The 22,780-nt window shown below is 46.4% G+C and overlaps 1 protein-coding gene across 2 annotated transcripts in view; it reads right to left on the minus strand.

Moving 5' to 3' along the window:
* Positions 1 to 22,780, minus strand: part of COL26A1 (collagen type XXVI alpha 1 chain) — a gene marked incomplete at both ends in the record, with an annotated part of 176,248 nt that overhangs the window by 121,258 nt on the left and 32,210 nt on the right. For both annotated transcript variants that reach the window (XM_080679230.1, XM_080679229.1), the window contains one exon: positions 12,747 to 12,869. In XM_080679230.1, coding sequence (XP_080535356.1) covers positions 12,747 to 12,869 — 123 coding nt within the window. The remainder of the gene's footprint in view (positions 1 to 12,746; positions 12,870 to 22,780) is intronic.

Here is a 22,780-nt window from a genome sequence, read left to right on the forward strand (position 1 = left end):
AAGGCCCCCTTCGCCTCCCACTCCAACCGCCCCCCTCCCCAGCCCAGGCTTCTTCTCTGAGCTTCACTTCTACGCCAGTCCCCACCCAGCTACGCCAACTCTTCTCCCAGATCATTCCTGGCAGTTTACAAACATGCTCCTGTATCTCCCATCTTAAAAACAACCAACCAAACAAAAACCTCCACTGACCTCATGCTGAGCCCCATTTCATTTCATGCTTCCTTCCCAGCAAACTTCTTTAAAGAGTTTTCTAGTCTCCCAGGCTCTATTTCCTCACCTTTCATTTTTCTCCTCCTCCCATGCCATCTCAGCCTCCATCCCCTCCACTCCCCAAAACTGCACTTGCCAGGGTGCCCAGTGACCTCACATTCCCAATTCCAATGGTCACTCCTTGGCTTTCATCCCACCAGACTCCCAGAAGTATTAGGAGACTCACCCTCCCACTTCCTCCCTCCCAAAATTCATCTCCCAGGAAACTCACCTCCTCCTGCTGACTGCTCCTTCTCACCCCCTTAGCTGGACTCTCCTCCTTAACCCACCTCTAAGATTAGGGTACCAGAACTGTTTCAGGATCAAACGGTTACATTTAACATCTCTGACATTGAGATTCATATTACAGTTGATGATGTGCTATAGTTTAATTAGCAGCATTCTTAGTAATTATAAGATAATGCACTTCTTCCTACCAATGGCATCTTAGAATCCATGAAATACACTATGGCTTTGGCCCCAGAGCTTCCTGGTACTCTTTTACTCAACCTCCTACCTGCACCCTTCCCCCCATGCCATGAATGAATGATACCAAAACACTGAAAACATAAAATGCACAATACATGCATATTAATGTATATATATATATATATGTATATATATATATACTCTGCATAAGACTCTCAAAAGGATGAAAAGGCAAGCCACAGAGTGAGAGAAAATATTTGCTAACCAATAATTAACAATGAGCTAATATTAGAATATATAAAGAAATCTCAAAATTCAACAGTAAAATCACAAATAATCCAATAAAATGCACAAATAGATGGCCCATTTAATGGGCAAAAGACATGAAGAGACATTTTGTCGAAGAAGATATACAGTTGGCAAATAAACATATGAAAAGATGTTCAACATTATTAGCCATTAGGGAAACACAAATTAAAACCACAAGGAAATAGACTGCGCAGAATGGCTAAAGTCAAATACAATGGCAACACCAAATGCTGGCAGGGATACAGAGAAACTGGATCACTCAGATTTTGCTGGTGGGAATGTAAAAGGGTACAACCACTCTGGAAACAGTTTGGCGGTTTCTTAATAAACTAAACATGCAACTACCATATGACCCAACAATTGCACTCCTGGGCATTTACCCAGAGAAATGAAAACATGTTTACACAAAGCCCTGCATGTTTATAGCAGCTTTATTCACAAGAGCCCCAAACTGGAAACAACCCAGATGTCTTTCAACAGGTGAATGATTAAACTAATTGTGGCACATCCATCCTGCGGAATACTACTCTGCAATAAAAAGGAATAACCTTTTATTAAATGCAGGAACAAACTTTTTTTTAAAGAGATTTCTTTAAATCCTCACCTGAGAATCTGTTGTTGTTTATTCATTTTAGAAAGAGAGGAAGGGAAAGAGAAAGAGAGAGAAACATGAATGTGAGAGAGAAACATTGATCTGTTGTGTCCCGCATGTGCCCAGACCAGAGATCAAACCCACAACCTAGGTATGTGCCCTGACCAGGAATCAAAGCCTAACCCTCCTGGCCAGGGCAAGAAAAACTATTGATACACCCAGCAGCCTGGGTGAGTCTTCAGAAAATTATGATGAGTGAACCAGTGCATTCCAAAGGTTATATACTATCTGATTCCATTCTTGAAATGGCAAAATTATAGAAGTGGAGAGCAGATTAGTGGCTGTCAGAGGTTAAGGAGCGGGGAGGTCAGAGGAATGTAGGTGAGGCTATAAAGGGGCAACATGAGGGGTCCTTGTGGGGAAGGAAATGCTTTGAATCTTGACTGCATCAACGTCGATCCTGGTTACGACGCTTGTACTATAGTTTTGCAAGATGTTGCCATTGAGAGGAACAGGGTAAAAAGGACATGGGATCTCTCTGTGTTATTTCTTATAACTACATGTGAATTTATCATATCTCAAATGTTTAATTTAAAAACAAACACCCAAATCAGGTCATTCCTCATCTCTACTTAAAACCCTCAATGGCTTCCCAATATGCTTTCAATAAAATTCAAACTTAAGCTCTGCCTATACTCTCCTCCTCTCCTGTTCTGCTTCTGGACACTGACCTTCTCTCTGTTCCAGGGCCTTTGCACTATCTTCACCCAGTCTTCACACGGAGGTTCTTTCTCGTCACTCATTGCTCAGCATCAATGTCATCTCTTCAAAGAGTCTCTCTCCTGCCTCCTCTAAAGCAGCCCCCAATTCATGCTCAGTCACATCACCTTGCTTTAATTTCCTGTACTTGTTAGGAGGGGGTATTTCTTCTTGTTTTCATATTTGGGTGAATATAAATTCCATGAGAGGATTTGGTCTAATTCTCTATCCTATTCACCCCGCCCCCAGCACATAGTATACTCTCAATAAATATTTGTGGAAATGTTGAGCGAATGAATAAAGCAAGAAAAGCAGAGGGAGCAGGTGAGGGCACAGGGAGGGGTCTGGGGCACATGTCAGCCCCCACGTGCATTCCAAATAGGCTTCACTGTGCCCAGATTCTGTTACACTCACGTTTTCACAACCACACCCTCCCTTCGCCCACCTGCACACTTTGTCATAAAAATGTCATCAGAATGTAATGAGATGACTTCATAGCCCTCTGCAAAGAGAGGCCCCACCAAGGATTTTGGCCACTCTGACCCCCAAATCTAACTGTGCAGAAATGCAGAAACTCCTTCTTCCTGCCCTCACCCAGACTTTGCACTGAGTGGGGGCGGGCAGCAGGAGGTCACTGAGGCCGGTGCCCCAAGCACTCAGCTGGCAAATAGCTCTGGCATTCTCTCACCAGCCACTGCTTCTCACTTGATATTTGAATCTCTTCTCAGAGAGTCATAGCCAACTTGCAGGGCTTATCACAAGCCAGACACTGGCCTGGAAATGCCATAGCACAGGCATTGAACGCTCCCCACCCCCCCACCCCAGTAGCTTCAGGAGATGGGTCCAATAATCATTTTTACAATAAAAAAAATGAGACCCCAACCCCCACTCCTACTCTTCCACTGTGTGTGGAGCCAGCCCTCATGTCCCAGCTCCACCCACTCACCCCACTCTTGCAAATAGTCACCCCTCACCTGCCCCTTGGGGCTCGGGGTGTACCCACCACAGGCACAGTCCCCAGATTCAGGGGAGAGGCCAGTGTAGGCCCGGAAGCCACTCAGGGCTGTTCAGCCAGGTACCCATGTACCCAGGTCTCAAAGAGGGCCACAGGGTCCAGATGGACACATCCCCCTGGCCTCATGGACTCCTTGCCCCGTGAGGATGGGCATGGTTGGAGGAGGGCCAAAATGGCCTCCCGAAAGGGCAGGACCCAGAACAGGGGTTCCCCTTTGCTGGGTGGAAGGCCGTATGCCCTAAGAACTCGGCTCTGTGGACCTGGTGTGGCAGGAGACAGGCAGGCTCCTGGTCATGCCCAAGTACATTCCATCTTCCAGGGCTCCACAGATGGCCAAGTGTAGCGATCTGCTCCTCTCAGAAAATCCCGAGCCCTAAGCAAGCAAGATCTTTCCAGGCACATGTATGCTGGATGGTGGAGTCCTCACACCCGCCTCACCTTCCTTTGTGCCTCCTACACACTGCTTTGGGCCCTCCCTGCCCAAGGTGCTCCCATCATGGGGAGAAGGGAGACAGCCAGCAGGAGGGGTGGAGAGATCATTCTATTGAACTGGAGGCTCTCGGTCTAGGCACTGCAGAACCCAAAGGAAGACCAGCCAAGCCCCAACTCCTCATCTGAGTGCAGTGGGCCTGTATGACAGGCACAGGGGCCCCTCCCGATTCACATATCCCCACCATCCATCATCACCCAGCCCCACGCAGGGGTCTGGAGCCCCCAGAGCCTCTCTCTCCATGGCCACCTCTGTCCTGGGTCTCCAGCTGTTCCCTCCCTTTACTGTGAGGCCCTGCCTCAGCTCAGATGTCACCTCCTCACAACAGCCTTCCCTGAGTGGCCATCAGGATGAAGTGACCCTCCCACAGCAGACTGGCTTACCCTAGGCCCCAGCCAACATTGTTTTAGTTTTGTTGTTGTTAATCCTCACCCGAGGATATTTGTTCCATTGATTTCTTTAGCGAGAGTGGAAGGGAAAGGGAGAGACAGAGACATGGATGTGAGATTGGTTGCCTCCTGCATGTACCCCGATCGGGTGCCGGAAATTGAGCCTGCAACCGAGGTACGTGCCCTTGACCTGAATCAAACCAAGACACTTCAGTCCGAGGGCCGGTGCTCTATCCACTAAGCCAAACCGGCTAGGGCCCCAGCCACCATTTAGAAGTCATCCTTTACTTGCCCCTAAAGTGCCACTGCCTCAAGGACAGACAGACAGACAGTGCTGCACCCTCATTAAACCAGGACCTGTCATGAAGCCAAGCCTCAAAGGAAACATGAGTGAATGAATGAATGAATGAGTGAATGAACGAACGAATGAATGGTGAGAGACTGAACAAACAAACAAGAAATTCCAGACACCCTGGGAGGGGTCTCTGGGGGTGAGGGTTTTCCTCGGCAAAGCTAAACTCATTTCTAGGAGGAAGAGGTGTGACACAGCTATCACCCATTCTGAATGGTGGGAACATGGCAGAGCCCTGTGCCCCAGGAGGAAGTCCTGACATACCCACAACTCCATGGAGGGGACCCCTGAGTCCAGGTGATTGGGTCAGACCATTAACAACCATTTATTAAGCTCGACTGCATGCCAGGCCACTTCTTGGTGCAGTTATGGTGAGTGAGTGAGTGAGTGAGTGAGTGAGTGAGTGGACTTGGGGAGAGGGATGGGTTAGAGTCTGGCCCAGACTCAGACACCCACACTGGGGAGAAGGCAGGAGGGCAGCAAACAGCCAGGGATGAGGGCAGCACTCCTGCCTTGGCCACAGACCCAGGCAGGCCCAGGTCTCCAGATAACACAGGCACATGGGTCAGAGAGCAGCCCTTCCCCATGCAGCATCCAATCACACGTCACCCAGAGCCCCTCCACTCTCACTTCCTATCCCCACCCACTGACTAGCCCTTCTCCCCCCGCACAGCCAGGTTAAACCAGGACAAGCCAAAGGACACCTCCGTCCAAGGGCTGTCTCCACAGCCTCACACCCAAAAGCTTCCCCCACCCTAGGGTCAGGGCCACTATCATGCCCACTCTGATTTGGCTTCCACAGCCATTTTTCTTCATCCCTGAAACTCTTCCAGCCCTTCTCCATCCAGGCTCTGCCACTCCTTTCGGACAACGAGGCTGTGGCCCCATGTCTTCCCTCTGGTCACCTCGTCACGGCCACAGGAGGGAATGGGGTGGAGCTCTTAAGCTCTGTTTCCAAACATGGCCAGAAGAAGAAAGATAGAAATGCCCTTTACATCCTTTTTTTAAAAAAAGACACTTCTTTGCATGCAGATAACATAACACAGTGATTGATGTTAATTCTAAACAATGCTTTTAATTTTTAGTCCAGTAGTCATCAATCCAATAGTCATAATAGCTGCTTTCTTGTTATTTTTGCTAACAGTTGTGTGTGCTTGTGGGGCGGGGTGGAGGGGGGGTAGGCCACAAGATTGCTTAGGCCCAGATTTTGCGCTGTTTTAACATCCCAAAGTTTGAGACATAGGTGTGCAAGGCAGTTCCTCTGGCATGGCAGCTCCGGTTCCATTTTTTTTTTTCCAAATTTTTATTAAGGTATTATATGTGTACATATCTTACCATTGCCCCCCCCCACCCCACTCCCATACCTGCCCTCACCCCCCAATGTTTTGCATCCGTTGGTTACTCTTATATGCATGCATACAAGTCCTTCAGTTGATCTCTTATTTCCCCCACCTCTCCCTAACCTTACCGCTGTAATTAGACACTCTGTTTGATGCTTTACTGCCTCTGTAACTATCTTTTGGTTCATCAGTTTATAATGTTTTTCATTATCCCTAAATGAGTGAGATCATGTGGTATTTTTCTTTCATTGACTGGCTTATTTCACTTAGCATAATGTTCTCTAATTCCATCCAGGTGTCTACAAATGGTAGTAATTCCTTCTTTTTTATGGCAGCATAGTATTCCATTGTGTAGATGTACCATAGTTTTCTGATCCAGTCATCTGCTGACGGGCACCTAGGCTGTTTCCAAATCTTAGCTATTGTAAATTGTGCTGCTATGAACATAGGGGTGCATATATCCTTTCTGATTGGTGTTTCTGGTTTCTTAGGATATATTCCTAGGAGTGGGATTACTGGGTCAAATGGGAGTTCCATTTTCAGTTTTTTGAGGAAACTCCATACTGTTCTCCACAGTGGCTGCACCAGTCTGCATTACCACCAGCAGTGCACGAGGGTTCCTTTTTCTCCGCATCCTCGCCAACACTTGTCGTTTGTTGATTTGTTGATGATAGCCATTCTGACAGGTGTGAGATGGTATCGCATTGTCGTTTTGATTTGCATCTCTCGGATAATAAGTGACTTTGAGCATGTTTTCATGTGTCTCTTGGCCTTCCTTCTGTCTTCTTTCGAAAAGATTCTATTTAGGTCCGTTGCCCATTTTTTTATTGGATCATTTATCTTCCTTTTATTAAGTTGTATAAGCTGCCTGTAGATGTTGGAAATTAAACCTTTATCAGTGATACCATTTGCAAATATGTTCTCCCATACAGTGGGGTTTCTTGTTGTTTTGTTGATGGTTTCTTTTGCTGTGCAAAAGCTTTTTATTTTGATGTAGTCCCATTTGTTTATTTTCTGTTTGGCTTCCATTGCCCTAGGGGCAGTATCACTGAAAAAGTTCTTTTGGCATATGTCTGAGATTTTGCTGCCTGTGCATTCCTCTAGTATTTTTATGGTTTCCCGTCTTATATTTAAGTCCTGTATCCATTTTGAGTTTATTTTTGTGTATGGTGTAAGTTGGTGATCTAGTTTCATTTTTTTGCATGTATCTGTCCAATTTTCCCAACACCATTTATTGAAGAGACTGTCTTGACTCCATTGTATGCTCATGCCTCCTTTGTCAAATATTAATTGCGCATATTGGTTTGGGTCGATATCTGGATTCTCTATTCTATTCCATTGATCTATATGTCTGTTCTTGTGCCAGTACCAGGCTGTTTTGAGGACAGTGGCTTTGTAATACAGCTTGAAATCTGGTATTGAGATCCCTCCTACTTTATTCTTCTTTCTCAGGATTGCTGTGGCTATTCGGGGTCTTTTTTTATTCCAGATGAATTTTGGAGAGTTCTTTCTAGGTCTGTGAAATATGCTGTTGGTATTTTAATGGGGAGTGCATTGAATCTATAGATTGCTTTGGGTAGTATGGACATTTTGATGATGTTGATTCTACCAATCCATGAACATGGTATGTTCTTCCATCTGTTTACATCTTCCTCTATCTCTTTTTTCAGTGTCGTGTAGTTTTCCGCATATAGGTCTTTTACCTCCTTGGTTAGGTTTATTCCTAAGTATCTTAATTTTTTTGGTGCGATGGAAAATGGGATTGCTTTTTTAGTCTCTCTTTCTGTAAGTTCACTGTTGGTGTATAGAAATGCCATAGATTTCTTGGCGTTAATTTTGTATCCTGCTACTTTGCCGAATTCATTTATTAAGTCTGTTAGTTTTTTGATAGAGTCTTTCGGGTTTTTTATGTACAATATCATGTCATCTGCAAATAAGGACAGCTTTACTTCTTCTTTTCCAATTTGGATGCCTTTTATTTCTTCTTCTTGTCTAATTGCAATGGCTAATACTTCCAGTACTATGTCAAACAGGAGTGGTGAGAGTGGGCATCCTTGTCTTGTTCCTGTTCTTAGGGGAAATGGTTTTAGTTTTTGCCCATTGAGTATGATGTTAGCTGTGGGTTTATCATATATAGCTTTTATTATGTTGAGGTATGATCCTTCTATTCCCACCTTGTTGAGAGTTTTTATCAAGAAAGGGTGTTGGATTTTGTCAAATGCTTTTTCTGCATCAATTGATATGACTATGTGATTTTTATCTTTCAATTTGTTTATGTGATGTATCACATTTATTGATTTTCGGATATTGAACCATCCTTGCATTCCTGGGATAAACCCTACTTGGTCATGGTGTATGATCTTTCTGATGTACTGCTGGATCTGATTTGCTAGAATTTTGTTGAGGATTTTGGCATCTACATTCATGAGGGATATTGGCCTGTAATTCTCTTTCATTGTGTTGTCTTTATCTGGTTTTGGTATTAGGGTGATGCTGGCTTCATAGAAGGAGCTTTGAAGTGTTCCTTCCTCTTGAATTTTTTGGAATAGTCTGAGGAGGATAGGTTTTAGTTCTTCCTTGAATGTTCGGTAAAACTCTCCTGTGAAGCCATCTGGCCCCGGGCTTTTGTTTGCCGGAAGCTCTTTGATGACTGCTTCAATTTCTTCCATAGTTACTAGCATATTGAGCTGTTTAGATTCTTCCTGATTGAGTTTTGGAAGGTTATATTTTTCTAGGAATATGTCCATTTCCTCCAGGTTGTCCAGTTTGTTGGAATAGAGTTGTTCGTAGTATTTTTTAACAATCCTTTGTATTTCGGCGGGATCTGTTGTTATTTCACCTCTTTCATTTCTGATTTTGTTTATTTGGGTCCTCTCTCTTTGCTTCTTGGTGAGCCTGGCTAGAGGTTCATCAATCTTGTTTATCCTTTCAAAGAACCAGCTCTTGGTTTTGTTGATCTTTTGTATTGTTTCTTTGGTCTCTATGTCGTTTATCTGTGCTCTGATCTTTATTATTTCCTTCCTTCTGCTTACACTGGGCTTTTCTTGTTGCTCTTTTTCTAACTCTTTGAGTTGTTGGGTTAGGTAATTTATTACCCCTGTTTCTTGTTTTTTGCAGTAGGCTTGTAGAGCTATGAACTTCCCTCTCAAGACTGCTTTCGCTGTGTCCCATAGATTTTGGATTGTAGTGTTTTCATTGTCATTTGTTATCATGATGTTTTTTATTTCTTCTTTGATCTCTCTGGTAACCCAGTCATGGTTTAATAGCATGCTGTTTAGTCTCCATGTGTTTGATTTCTTTGGGTTGTTTTTATTGTAGTTGATTTCCAGTTTTATGCCACTGTGGTCTGAGAAGATGCTTGATATGATTTCTATCTTCTTGAATTTGAAGAGACTTTGCCTATGTCCCAACATATGGTCTATCTTTGAAAATGACCCATGTGCACTTGAGAAGAATGTATATTCTGTGGCTTTGGGGTGAAGTGTTCTGAAGATGTCAATTAATTCCATCTGGTCTAGTGAGTCATTTAGGATTGATGTTTCTTTGCTGATTTTTTGTTTAGAGGATTTGTCCAATGGTGATAGTGGGGTATTAAAGTCTCCTACTATGATTGTATTGCTGTCAATCTCTCCCTTGATATCCTCCAGGAGTTTTTTTATGTATTTGGGTGCTCCTGTATTGGGTGCATATATGTTTACCAGAGTTATTTCTTCTTGTTGGATTGCTCCCTTTAGTATTATGAAGTGGCCTTCCTTATCTCTTGTTATGTCCTTCAGTTTGAGATCTAATTTGTCAGATATAAGTATTGCTACCCCAGCTTTTTTTTCAGTTCCATTTGCCTGGAAAACCTTTTTCCATCCCTTCACCCTCAGTCTGTGTGCGTCTTTTTTTCTGAGGTGGGTTTCTTGTAGACAGCAGATATATGGGTCATGTTTTCTTATCCAATCCATTACCCTATGTCTTTTGATTGGGGCATTTATTCCGTTTACATTTAAAGTTATTATTGATAGGTACTTATTTGTCGCCATTCCTATTCTTTACACCTGTGTTCCTTCTTTGCTTCCTATTTCTTTTTTTTTTTTTTTTTTTTTACAGCAGACCCTTTAGCATTTCTTGCATTGCTGGTTTGGTGGTAATAAATTCCCTTAGTCCTTTTTTGTCTGTGAAGCTCCTGATTTCACCTTCAATTTTGATTGACAGCCTTGCTGGGTACAGTATTCTTGGATTCAGACCCTTCCTTTGCATGACTTTGTATATTTCATTCCATTCCCTTCTGGCCTGATGAGTTTCTGTTGAGAAATCAGTTGCTAGTCTGATGGGGGTTCCTTTGTATGTAACTTTCTGTCTCTCTCTGGCCGCTTTTAAGATTCTTACTTTGTCGTTGGTGTTTGCCAATTTAATTATAATGTGCCTTGGCGTCGGTCTTTTGGGGTTCATTTTTCTTGGGACTCTGTGAGCTTCTTGGATTTGTGTGGGTTTTTTCTTCTCTATATCCGGGTAATTTTCTGTCATTATTTCTTCAAATAGGTTTTCTATTCCTTGCTCAGCTTCCTTTCCTTCTGGAACCCCTATTATGCGGATGTTGTTTTGTTTCGTGTTGTCCCAAAGTTCCCTTAGGCTCTCCTCCTGCCTTTTAATTTTTTTTTCTAGAAGCTGCTCTACTTGGGTATTTTTTCCCATCTTGTCTTCTAGCTCACTGATGCGGTCCTCTGCTTCTTCTAGTCTACTCTTGATGCTTTCTATTGAGTTCTTTACAGCAGCGATGTCATTTTTTATTTCTTCTTGGTTCTTCTTCATTTCCTCTTGGTTCTTGCTCATATTGTCGAATTTGTCTTCCATTCTTTTCAGCCACCTTATGACCATTTCTCTGAATTCTTTTTCTGGAAGGTTGCTTGCTTCCATTTCGTTTACTTCCTTTTCTGGTGATGCCTGCTTTTCTTTCATATGCGGGCTGTGTCTTTGTCTCCCCATGGTCTCTCTTCTCTGGGTGTCTGGTTATGTAGTTCTCTCTCTCCTTATCCCAGGCGAAATCTGACCTTTCCGTGGTGGAGTGTAGAGCTCCTCTGAACCCGTGTGTTTGCGCCAATTGGGGAGCGTTGTTCTGGGGCTCGCAGCTGTTCCGTGGGTGCCGCAGTTGTGGATTCTCAGGCTTCCGATAAGCTCCACTTTCCGGTTCCAGATGGCGGCGACTCCGCGTCCAAGCCCGCAGCTCCGGGAGGGGACCCAGCCGCAGTGGGAGCTGCCAGATCAGGGGAACCCCGTCTAGCAGTCTCCCACCTTCTTCTGGAGTTCAGCTGTCCCCCAACTTGCCAACAAACACTCCTCGTGCGACCCTCAGCTGTTCTTTCTTTCTGCTCCGGGACAAGGCTCGGAACACGTCTGTCTATTCCGCCGCCATTTTTCTCCTTCCGGTTCCATTTTAAAGTGGCTCCACTTATTGGGGTTTTTTTACAACTCCAAAGCCCGCTTTACTATACCCCCCAGCCCCTATAGCAGGCTAGAAAAACAGTAAGGACAGCAATGAGATGTGACATGCATACAGCAAATATGAACAAAATACCACAGAAAGAGAGGGCAGGTGAGTTGTTCCCAGGCCCAAGAGGAAAACTCCTTCCTCAATAGTCAGAAATGAAAAAGGGAATCGGAGAACATACAGGGAGCAAGGAGGAGCTAGAGTTTATTATGTGATGATGAGAACTGCCTTTTCCTTTCCCAGTGAGATTTTGACTAATATCCATCCAAACACAATCATATCTTCACCTCAGACGATGCATTTGGTGGACGCTTGTGCACAAGCTAAACTAAAACATATCACAGGGATCCTGACGAATTTGCACCAGCCCTCATGAAAATGAGCCATCCTTCCTCTTTCTCTTTCTTATGTTGTCATGACAAGAATCTAGATAAGTAAGTGACAAAGGTGTTAGCTAACGGTACTGTAGCCATCAGATTGCAGTATATAAATGTATTGAACCAATTGGTTGTACACCTCAAACTTATACAATGTTATATGTCAATTAGATTTCTATTTTAAACAAGAAAAGAAACCTAGGATATATCCATGACCTAGAGACTGCAGTGATAGTTAAAGTAGAGCAAGAGCCCGGCTGGTGTGGCTCAAGTGGTTGAGCATCAACCTATGAATCAGGAGGTCACAGTTCGATTTCCAGTCAAGGCACATGCCTAGATTGCAGGCTTGATCCCCAATAGGGGGTGTGCAAGAGGCAGCCAATCAATGATTCTCTCTCATCATTAATGTTTCTATCTCTCTCTCCCTCTCCCTTCCTCTCTGAAATCAATAGAATATATTTTTTAAAAACACAAGAGTTAGTAAATAAATAAATAAATAAATAAATAAATCTCTCCCTGTGAATGCTGAGAGCCACTGAAAGCTACAGTCCGAGTGGGGCTCGCGAGAAGGCAGAGCTATGAGAGAGACGGGCTGGAGGCAGGCTGGACTTTCAAGGGCATCACAGACCCACATTCTAGTCTGGAGCCCCACAGCAGCTGGTTCTGTCTTCAGCCTCTCCTGGCCCTCTCCCGCCCCTTCCATCCCCTACTCATTGACCATTGGGAATTTCTGCTAATCAAACACCCACTGGATTGTGAAGTTATGCCAGGGTGGGGAGCAAATCCCTTTCATCTTTGCTCATACATACCCCCCGCTCCACCCCATGCACAGAAGTTGCTGCATAAATGCATGTTTGACTCTTGTTTCTGAGTGTCAAACCACCTCCCTCACAGCTGTGCGGGGTTGGATTCATCCAAGGAAACAGAAAAGAAGGGCAGAGCCAGCCAGCCAGCCAGCCCTGCGGCCTTTACCTCACAAGGTTGGCACAGGGCCCGGGCCACCGGCAGCTCTGGTACACGCGCTGGACCACTGTCTCCGAGCCGTTCTGCACCTGGCAGGACACCGTCCGTGTTACCGTGTGATGGCACCAGTGCCTGTGGGGAGAACAACAGTCACATCAGCACTGACTGTTCCTGAGGTGCCAACTTCTGGTCAAAAGTCCCCTCCACAAGCCTGGGGGCTCATCCTCTTGGGTAAGAGGCACACTGAGACCCTCTGTTCAGGTCTAAGAGGAAGGAGGAATACCACCCCTTTTGGCTACCAAACCCTGGCATCATCAGAGTAATCAAACGCTCCATGTGGAATCAGTGAAAAAAGCTGTACCCTGCCGGGCCGCCCGGGAAACAGATGAGGAGATGATTACAACCTACAGGAACACGGTTCATAGGTACAACCACATCATGAGAAAGGGAGCTCCGGGAACAAAGCAGGACACCCAGCCCAAGTTTAAGAAACCTGAAAGATACGAGTCAGCTGACCAAACACGTGGGGACAACGAGAGAGAGTGGCATTAGTAGAGGAGGGAGCAGTGTGAGTAGAGGCACCAGGTGCGATAGACCATGATATGCAGCTGGCTCACAAGGACCTGCGTGCAATTAGACATGGCCCAGAGGCTGTATGGAGGGGAGGAGTCGAGAGAAAGAAAGAGTAATGGCACCCACCAGAACATACATGGGTCTTACCATGAAGTCAGTGAGAAGCCACCGAAGGGCTCTGCACAGGGAAATGACCCCCAGGGGCCTGAGGTCATTGTCAGAGGACCACAGTGGAAGGAGCCAGACAGATAGGACCCAGATCCCCACCCCTGCTGGTATCAAGAATCAGGTATGGGACTCACCTGTTTGAAACAGGTGTGGTCAGAGTGCCTAAAAAGCTAATGACCTCCTGGAGAAACTGGGACCCTCTCAAGACCAATGAATTCTTGCACACTCTCTATCCTTCACTTATGCCACCAACCCTCCAAAAGGCAATGTAGCAGGAAACAAAGAAACAGAGACAACTAATGGAAAACCCCAAATACCAGGAATTTCAAATTATTTGAGAAAAAGGCTAGCACCATAAAAAGAAGGCACCAACTCAACACAGAATAAATCACACCTCAGGGGGGAAAAAAAACAATTAATAAAGCAAATAAATTTTTAAATTTATTTTTAAAGCATAATTAATGTCCTTAAAGAGACAAGAGATTTCTTATCAGCAACATCAGAATCAAGAATATAGCAACACAAGTACTTCAAAGCTCCTAGAGAAAATACTTAAAACCAGAATTCTACACCGAGGCACACTCTCCTGCAAAGGCAATGGTGAGATAAAGACATTGTTAGGTGCACAAGAAATAAGAAAGTTACCAGTCACCTTTTCTGAAAGAATTACTAAAGGATGTATTGCAGCAAAATAAAATAAAGGACATAAGATGAACATATGAAATGTGAGAAGCAGTTATGAACAAAGAAACAATAATAAGACTTAATAACAGCCTAGATCTAAAATCCAAGATGATTGCAATATGGAAGAGAGCAAAGAGGGGTCAGAAGGAACCAAAAGTTGCTGAGATTTTTGTCTCAGGAAAGGATATAGAAGCTGTGCAACTTTCAGTGTAGTAGAAAAGTATACAATTAAACATATTCTTGAATTTGAAGATAAATACTAGCAAGGCAAGAAAGAGGACACAAAACTGACCAACCACACAAAAAAAGTAAAACAGAAAATTCTATTAACCCAACAAAATGCTAAGAAAGTAGCTACAGAAAATAAAGCAATTAGAAGGCAGTGTATGTGGAAAGGAAAAGAAAGGTACTAAGAAAGATGCAAGCATAAATTAAAGAAATAGATTACTTTAAAAAGTGAATCAACAAAACCAAAAACAGGTTTTAAAAAAATTCAAATAGGCAATTCTTAATGAGAAATAAAGGGCATAGACATTAAGAACAAGGAAAAAATTTCCAAAAAGCGATTAGCAATTATAAGTAAACTAGAGGCCTGATGCACAAAATTCATGCAAGAGTAGGCCTTCCTTCCCCTGGCTGCCGGCACCCAGATCCAGGATTCCCTTGCAGAGCAATCATGGGTCGATGACCGGGCCGCCGACCAATCGTATCACACCCGCCTTGGCTGGCCTGGCGCCAGTGGGTGTCATAGCATGGTCCCCGATGGTCGTCTGGATGGTGGTCCTGATGGTCATTCCGCTGTTCAGCCATTCGGTCAATTTGCATATTATGCTTTTATTATATAGGATATTATGTATGATCTTACAGAAAAATCTTGACAATTTTCTATGAAAATATACACTGAGTGGTCAGATTATTATGACCACCTGACTTTTGTAGGCAAAATAGCCGTACACTGCATCATATGGGATATGCAAGCCGAAGGCCTGTTCGAACACCTTTGCTGTCTGCAGTTACCAAGATAAAACGTCTCCAATTCGCACAGGGACACAAGGATTGGACAGTCGAGCCCTGGAAAGAAGTCATGTGGTCTGATGAATCACGTTTCTAGTTGCATCATGCAGATGGCAGAGTGAGAATTTCGTGGAAACAGCATGAAAGCATGTACCCCACATGCATGAGTACAACCCTTCAAGCTGGTGGGGGCAGTGTTATGATTTCGGGCATGTTTTCCTGGCATGATTTAGGCCCTTTAATTCGTGTGGAACAATATCTGAATAGCACAACATACCTAAGTATCGTTGCTGATCAAGTTCATCCTATCATGTTGATGGCATATCCCAATGGAGATGGCTTCTTCCAACAAGACAATGCACCATGCCACAGTGCTTGTATTGTGCAGGAGTGGTTTCAAGAACATGAGGGAGATTTTACCTTGCTTAGGTGGACCCCACAATCACCAGATCTCAATCCATTTGAGCATTTGTGGGACAAAGTTAAAAGAGCCATCAGGCAGCTGGTTCCACAACCATCAAATCTCACAGAACTGGACAGTGCTATTCATCAGGCATGGTGTCAGATTCCTCGCATCACCTTTCAACATCTCGTGGAGTCAATGCCAAGAAGAATCGCCGCAGTATTGAAGGCAAAAGGTGGCCCAACGAAGTACTGATGGGGTGGTCATAATAATCTGGCCACTCAGTGTATATTACCAATATTGGCACAGTCGAAAATACCAGAGAAGAAAATGAGAAAGTAGACAAAAATCGACCCCTCTCCCCAATGGCACCAGGAGACTTCATTCAAAACCTGGTTCCACTACCAACCTTCTGTGTGACTTGAGCAAAGTTGAAATGCCCTCGCTGAGCCTCCGTTCAATGAAAAATGCTACCTTTCAAGATGTTGTGAGTTCTCGACAAGCACATCCAGGTTAGTGGTATGTAAACTGGCCTCACTACAAACCGAAAGGTAATTGATTAGCTGGTTCCTGAAACCCACCATGTTTATAAGAGCCTAAGGCTTGTCTTTCCTATTTTGCAGCTGGGTAAAGAAATACTAGAAGGTTAAACCTCATTGCCCATAGCTGAAACCGGAGCCTGGGCTGGGAAGGGGACCCAGCCTACCTGCCCAGGGACCAGCACCTACAAACCTAGACTCCTGCCTCTGCCTGTTACTCAGGGAAACTGGGTCTGGAACATGTATGAGACATCACAGGCCAGAGACCTTCCTTCATTTCTTCCAGGGAACAACAGCCCCATCTCAGTGTGAGTCTCTTCAGGACAAACCATGGTCCAATCCAAGGACAGCACTCCACCCAGAGATCTGCCCCCAGCGGTCTGGAACAGACAGACTGTCCAGCCATCTCTGAATCACACTGGGTCAGGGCTTTGTATAGAGAAATGAGCTGTGAATTCTAAAACATTTTCAAATGCCACGATTCATCATCTCCAGACATTTGATCTTTTAATGGGCTGTAAATGGCTTCTCAGCTCAAAACCTGGCCAAAAACAACCAAGGAGGCAGGCAGAGACAAGGAAAGAAGGCTCTGGGGCTTTCGGATGGAATTCAAAACCCTGTTCATCTGCAGACACCTGAGGTTCTGGAAAATCTGGCTGCCTCTTAGGACCCCCGTATCCTGAGTATTATGTGTATGTCTTCTGTTTGGTGGGTGACAACGTGCCACCGTCCATCCCCACCCCACACCTGTCAGTGGTGGGTGAACAGGGTTGTACGGGTTACAGTTCACTCCACCCAGAGGCTAGCTTGGCAGGAGCTGTCCACCCCTCTTATGACCCTCCTGGAAGGATGGTCCGGGAGCACAGAATTTGGGAGAGACAGAGCTGGTCCTTGGCTGCCTATGCCGTGAGGGTGCCCTCCTCAGCAGCCTCATCTTTGGGCAGCATTTCAGCAACGTCTCTTTGTCATCTCCCCTCACTTTCTCCAGCTGCGCTCTCATGGAGGGTCCAGGATGGGAAACCCACTCCCAGCCTTGGAGACAGATCTGCTCCCCTCCAGGTCCCTTCCTTAGGAGAGGAGGCCCACTCCCAGATGGGGAGGAGCGATTGACTTGGCCCTGCTCTCCAAGCTCACGGGCTCCCACAGCAGCTTTCACTAAGTGTTTGGCTCCGTGGCTTGGCTGAGCCGTGAAATCCTTAATTTAGGGTCCTTTGAGAAAACAAGTGCTAAGTGGCTTCAGGAAATTATGTCACAATGGAATGGAGGGGCTTTCAGGAGGACATCCCTGGCCCATGCCCACCACTGAACATAACTCCCCAACCTGTTTCCGATGCTGCCTGCCACCCAGGAAGATGCCCCTGCAGCAGCCCCCCTCCCCAGAGGCCTGGCTCCCCACACAGACCCTGAATCCCTGTTTTCCTATCTGAGCTTTGCTTTGGGACCTGATTTCATGCTTCTTTTCCAGGACCCTGTGCTCTGAGCCTAAACCAGGCCCAGGGTTTGACAGTGCCCTCCCTCTCCATGGGGACCACCCAGTCTGCCCCATTCCCTGTCCCACCCTCTACTCCACCACCCCCCTGCACCCCCTCCCCGGGAGTCACCTCAATGCTTCCTCTCATATGTGCTCCACTTGCTGAACAGGGGTCACACTTCATCATAACCCATGGGACACCTCAAGTTACACCATTTCAGTCTGGTCAATACTGAGCCCATCACTATCCAACCCTCCTTCGCTCCTTCTTGGTGACCAGCACCATTAAGCCCAAGGTCCCCTTACCCAGAACTCCACCTTCTTCCTCCCTCACTCCCCATGGCCAGCCAATTAGCCCCCATGTCAGACAAGTCTACCTCCTGCACCCTTCCCTGCCCTCTTCCCATGGTCCTGAGTCAGTCATGCTCATCTTTCACCCTCAGCCTCAGCCCTGATGGTCTCCCTATAGTCTCTACCTGCCACCAGAGGGCGCTCCCTCAAACACAACTCTGGCCCTGTCACCTCCCTTCTTGAAACTTTCTTAGCTCCCAATCCTCCATGGTTCCCACCCACCTCCCAGGTTCCACCTCCCACCACACTCCATCTTGTCATTTACACTGTCACAGTGTCCTCCCTGGCATGCCATCCCACCTTCTTTCATTCAGCCAATTCTTATCCTACCAGTCTCCATTCAGGTTCTAACCCCTCCTGAAAGCCCTCCCTGACCCCCTGGCCAGGAAAGTACTCTAACCTCATGCTCCACAGGGCCTTGTGCATACTTCTGTCCTAGCCCTTATCATACCAGAAGACTACAGTCAGGTTCCTGAGGACAGCAGGCCGAGGGCAGACCTTCTAAAGGTGTATTGATCTGACCCCAAGCCCTATGTCCCAGAAGGACCTTCTCCTGTCCACACTCACTCACCAAAAAACTGCTTTTTGGGTTCTGCTGTGCAGGCCTGGGGTCCTAGCATATTCTGCACCCATGGCTGCAGCCACATACCTCAATGTTGGAGGTATCCAGTTTCAGGCCCCTTTCCACCTGGCCCTCATTCTAATTACCTGGCCATCTCCTACCTGACCCCCAGAGAGGTCAGTTCCAGGGAATTTGCCTGCTAGCTAAACTGAAGAATCTCTGGGAGAACCTATGTTTATAATGATTGACTAAACTAATGGACGATAACTCGGGCCTCATATGACTGAGGTCACACCCACGAAGCAAATCCCGTGGGTCCTTGGCTGGTCCCCAGAAACATAGGCAGATGACCCAGCTAACAGCCCCTTCCAAGGAGAGAGTACAGCTTTGGCACAAAAGCCAGCCCGGCTCCTGTTCATACAGAGACCCTTTCCTTCAAGTAGCTGGTCAGATCCAGCACCCCAAGACCTGTTTTATGGTTGGCAAAGCAGTTTCACATACTGTTATTGTATACCCCCAAAGCCATATGTTAAAGCCCTAACCCCAAGTACTTTAGAATGTATTTGGAGTTAGGGTCTTATCTCCAAGTCAGATCTTCATTCATCTTCACACAACCCTGGACAGTAAGGATTGTCATTATTCCACTTTTACAGATAAGGAAACTGAGGCACGGGACAAGGGTTTGTGACATGTCTAAGGCGGGCCCAGAAGTCAACAGGCCCTTAGCCACTTGGCCACATTGCCATGTTAACTTGAAGTCTGCTCCAGAGTGCTTCGGTCTCCACTTGCAGCCTTGCCACCAGGAGGGGCTCGAGCAGCAGACTGTGATGGAGGATGCCTTACTGAAGGAAACTGCAGAAGACCAGGAGCTGGAGACACAGGGTCTTGGGAGAGAGTCAGGATCCAAGCTAGATCTCCCCAGCCCTGAGCAAGGCGCCAAATCTAACAAGATGAAACATGACCAGGCCAATGTGGAGTCCAGCACTGCATCCCCAAAACCCAGCGGACAAGCCCCAAAACACAAAAGCAATCTAGGCTGTCTTAATAGAATAATGTCGAGAAAACCCCTGCTCCCCTTCCTCCCCACTGGCCAGCCACGTGTGGTGGACACTGGGTTGTGCCACCCAGATCCCCTTCAATGAAGGGCCTTTAGCCCCAGCTGCCAGAAGCACTGTCAGCAAGCATCTATCAGCAGCCTCCCCTGCCAGTGCTGCCTCAGCTGCCCAGAGCTGCCTTGCCCATGGCCCGGCTCTTCCCAGGGCAGTCCCCATCCAGTGCCTACTTGTCAGAAAGACTCCGAAGGACCATTCCAGCTTCAGAGCTCCCCAGAGGTCATTGGTAGCTGTCACTGGGCCTGCATCACAGCTCAACTGCTCCTTCTACGCCCCCCTGCTCTGTCCCCTCCCTTCCACAGGCATCACTCCTAAGAGCCGTCCCAAATGCACATCTCCCATGTGGAGCCATCTCAGAACCTGCTTCCTGGAGACTGAACCTCGTGTCTGCCATGAGCCCCAACAGGAAAAAAGACAAGCTAACATCCAGTGCCCTGGAACAAGAAGGCTGTGGCCGCTGTCCTGTGAGCAGATGACATGGGAAGGGCTGACCTGCAGAGTAGTGAGTATCCCTGGGCCTCCCCATCTGAGGGAAGGTTGGAAAGAACCCTAATGGCCCTGGCCATGTGGCTCAGTTGGTTGAGTGTCATCTTGTGCACCAAAAGGTTGCAAGTTGAATTCCCAATCAGGGCACATACCTAGGTTCCAGGTCCTATGCCCAGTCAGGGCGCATACAGGAGACAACCAATTGATGTTTCTCTCTCATATCAATCTCTCTCTCTCTCTTCTTTCCCTCTCCCCTCCTCTCTCTCTCAAAATCAATGAGAAACATATCCTCGAGTGGGGATTACAAAGAAAAAAAGAAGAACCCTGCATGGAACATCAGCCATTTACGGATTGAATTTCCCATTCGCATGGGGGCAGCTAAGGGAGTATATGATTTGGCCTAACAGACGGTGTGGTTTTGAGCATTTTGATCCACAGTTACTTCCATTAATAGGTGTGCTGGAGTCAACAAGCTGTGAGAGGATGGTGCCAAATGCCTTCCATGGGATCAGCATTCCCGCACACAACTGGGGAGACCAGGTGCTGAGAAACTCTGGCTCCACAGAACCCAGTACCAGAACTGGAACCAACCAGCACTTTTGCCTAATAAGGAGCCTCACAGTTGTTCTGGACCTGATAACAGTCTACAGTGTCCACCATGGACCATGATGCATTTGGCCAGAGATTGACCTCTGTAGAAACCAGAGCTTTCTGAGTGTCCAAGATCAGGACAGGACCTGGCAGGTGTGTCCTCCACGGTCCTTCTCAAATAGACCATCTCTCAAAACCAACACTGCCACGGATCCTGTGGGAACAGGCCCAGGGTTATGCCCATATAACAGGCTCCCAGGTGATGTTGAGACAGGAAAGTGACCCTATCCACCTGATGGAAGTCAGAAACTAAAGCAGAAATAAGAGTAACTAATGTTTACTGAACATTTACGATGTGCCAAGCACTGTGACAAGCCTCTGACACAACCCCCTCCTGTAATCCTTATAAAAACCTGTAAGTAAGAACGATCACCATGCCTGTGTTACAGAAGAAGCCAGACAGGCTAAGTAACTTCCCCCAAAAGGAAAAATGTGTACTTAGTGATGAGGTCGGTTAACACGCTGGTGAGTTTCTTATTTCCTTGCAGACCCCACTTTGAGTGACCTCATTCTCTCCCAGTTCTATTTCCTGAGACACAGAGAGACTCTGATCGGCCCAGCTCCTCCATCCACCCCCAGGCCCCAGCAGGCCTCGTTCCTTTGGGTCACATGCTCATCCCTAGTCAAGTTGGCTGTCAGGGAAGTCACATGGCACCAAACAGGGCCTAGGACGCCCTGCAGTAGGCACTCTATGTCCTTTAGAACAGACTGTGAGAGAAGCAGGGGCAAAGTTAACTCTGGTATATGACACATGTGTCCCTTCTTCCTCCTTCCTGGCTAACAGAACCCTAGTTTTCAGACACGGGGCATCAGTAAATTCAAGAAAAGTGAGCAAAACCATTCTCATTGATCGAGTTTTTGGCATGTTCACTCAGTTCTAAGAGAGAGTCAGCTGAGAGGCTTCCAGGAAACATTATTCCCTATGGGGGAGGGGAATTTGCGAGAAAAGAAGCTCATTCTTATTTCTGTGCACAGTTATGTGAGGGTGTGATGCCTGGAGCTGCGGCAGCCATGTTAGAGCCATGAGAGAAAACAGCCTGGAGAAGGCAGAGCAAAAAGCAGGGTCTTCGAGCATCCGATGCTGTCAATTTAGCTAACCCTGGAGCCACCCGTTTCTTAATCCTATATAACAAAAGGCTAATATGCAAATCTACTGAACGGCAGAACGACTGGTCACTATGACGCGCACTGACCACCAGGGGGCAGATACTCAATGCAGGAGCTGCCCCCTGGTGGTCAGTGTGCTCCCACAGGGGGAGCACAGCAGGTGGCAGGAACCTCTCCCGCCTCAGAGGCAGTGCTAAGGAGCAGCGAGCAGGTGGGCGGTAAGGACCCGAGGGCTCCTGGACTGTGAGAGGGCACAGGTGGGCTGAGAGACCCCCTCCCCGCCCCCGAGTGCACGAATTTTCGTGCACCGGGCCTCTAGTATGAGTAATATTAAGTGCCATTGTTGCTTAAGCCCACATCAGTAGGGTTTTTAAAACTGACACCTGAAAGTGTTCTAATCAAAAGAACCTGCTGCAAACAGTACCATCAAGGTGTAGAATGTGAAGCCAGGAGGCCTAGTTTGTGTCCTACTTGTACCACTTATCGCCTGCGCAGCTTTGGACAAGTCTCAACTTCAGAGCCTCCGTTTCCTCATCTACAAACTAATAGCCCAACTTCCAAGGGCTGCCAGAAGTCTCAAGAGCAATAACAACTCTACAAATGTAATCTGTGGACTGCAAAGCTCTAGACCGGTGGTCGGCAAACTCATTAGTCAACAGAGCGAGCCGCATGTGGCTCGCAAGCCGCAGTTTGCCGACCACTGCTCTAGACAGATGGTGGGGGTGACTATTAAACTATAAGTGATTGTGCTTCATAATGGAAATATAACCACAACCCTGAACTAGCTCAATCTCTTCTCTTTAAAGCAAACGGAGACTGTGCTCTCTACCCACAATGTGTCTGCAATGTTTTCTCCACTAGATCATCTTCATGGGCAGTCTTATCACCTGTATCTGAGTCAGTGAGGGGCAAACTGCTCCGG

The sequence above is a fragment of the Plecotus auritus genome (assembly GCF_963455305.1).
Source record: "Plecotus auritus genome assembly, chromosome: 7".
Classification (NCBI taxonomy): domain Eukaryota; kingdom Metazoa; phylum Chordata; class Mammalia; order Chiroptera; family Vespertilionidae; genus Plecotus; species Plecotus auritus.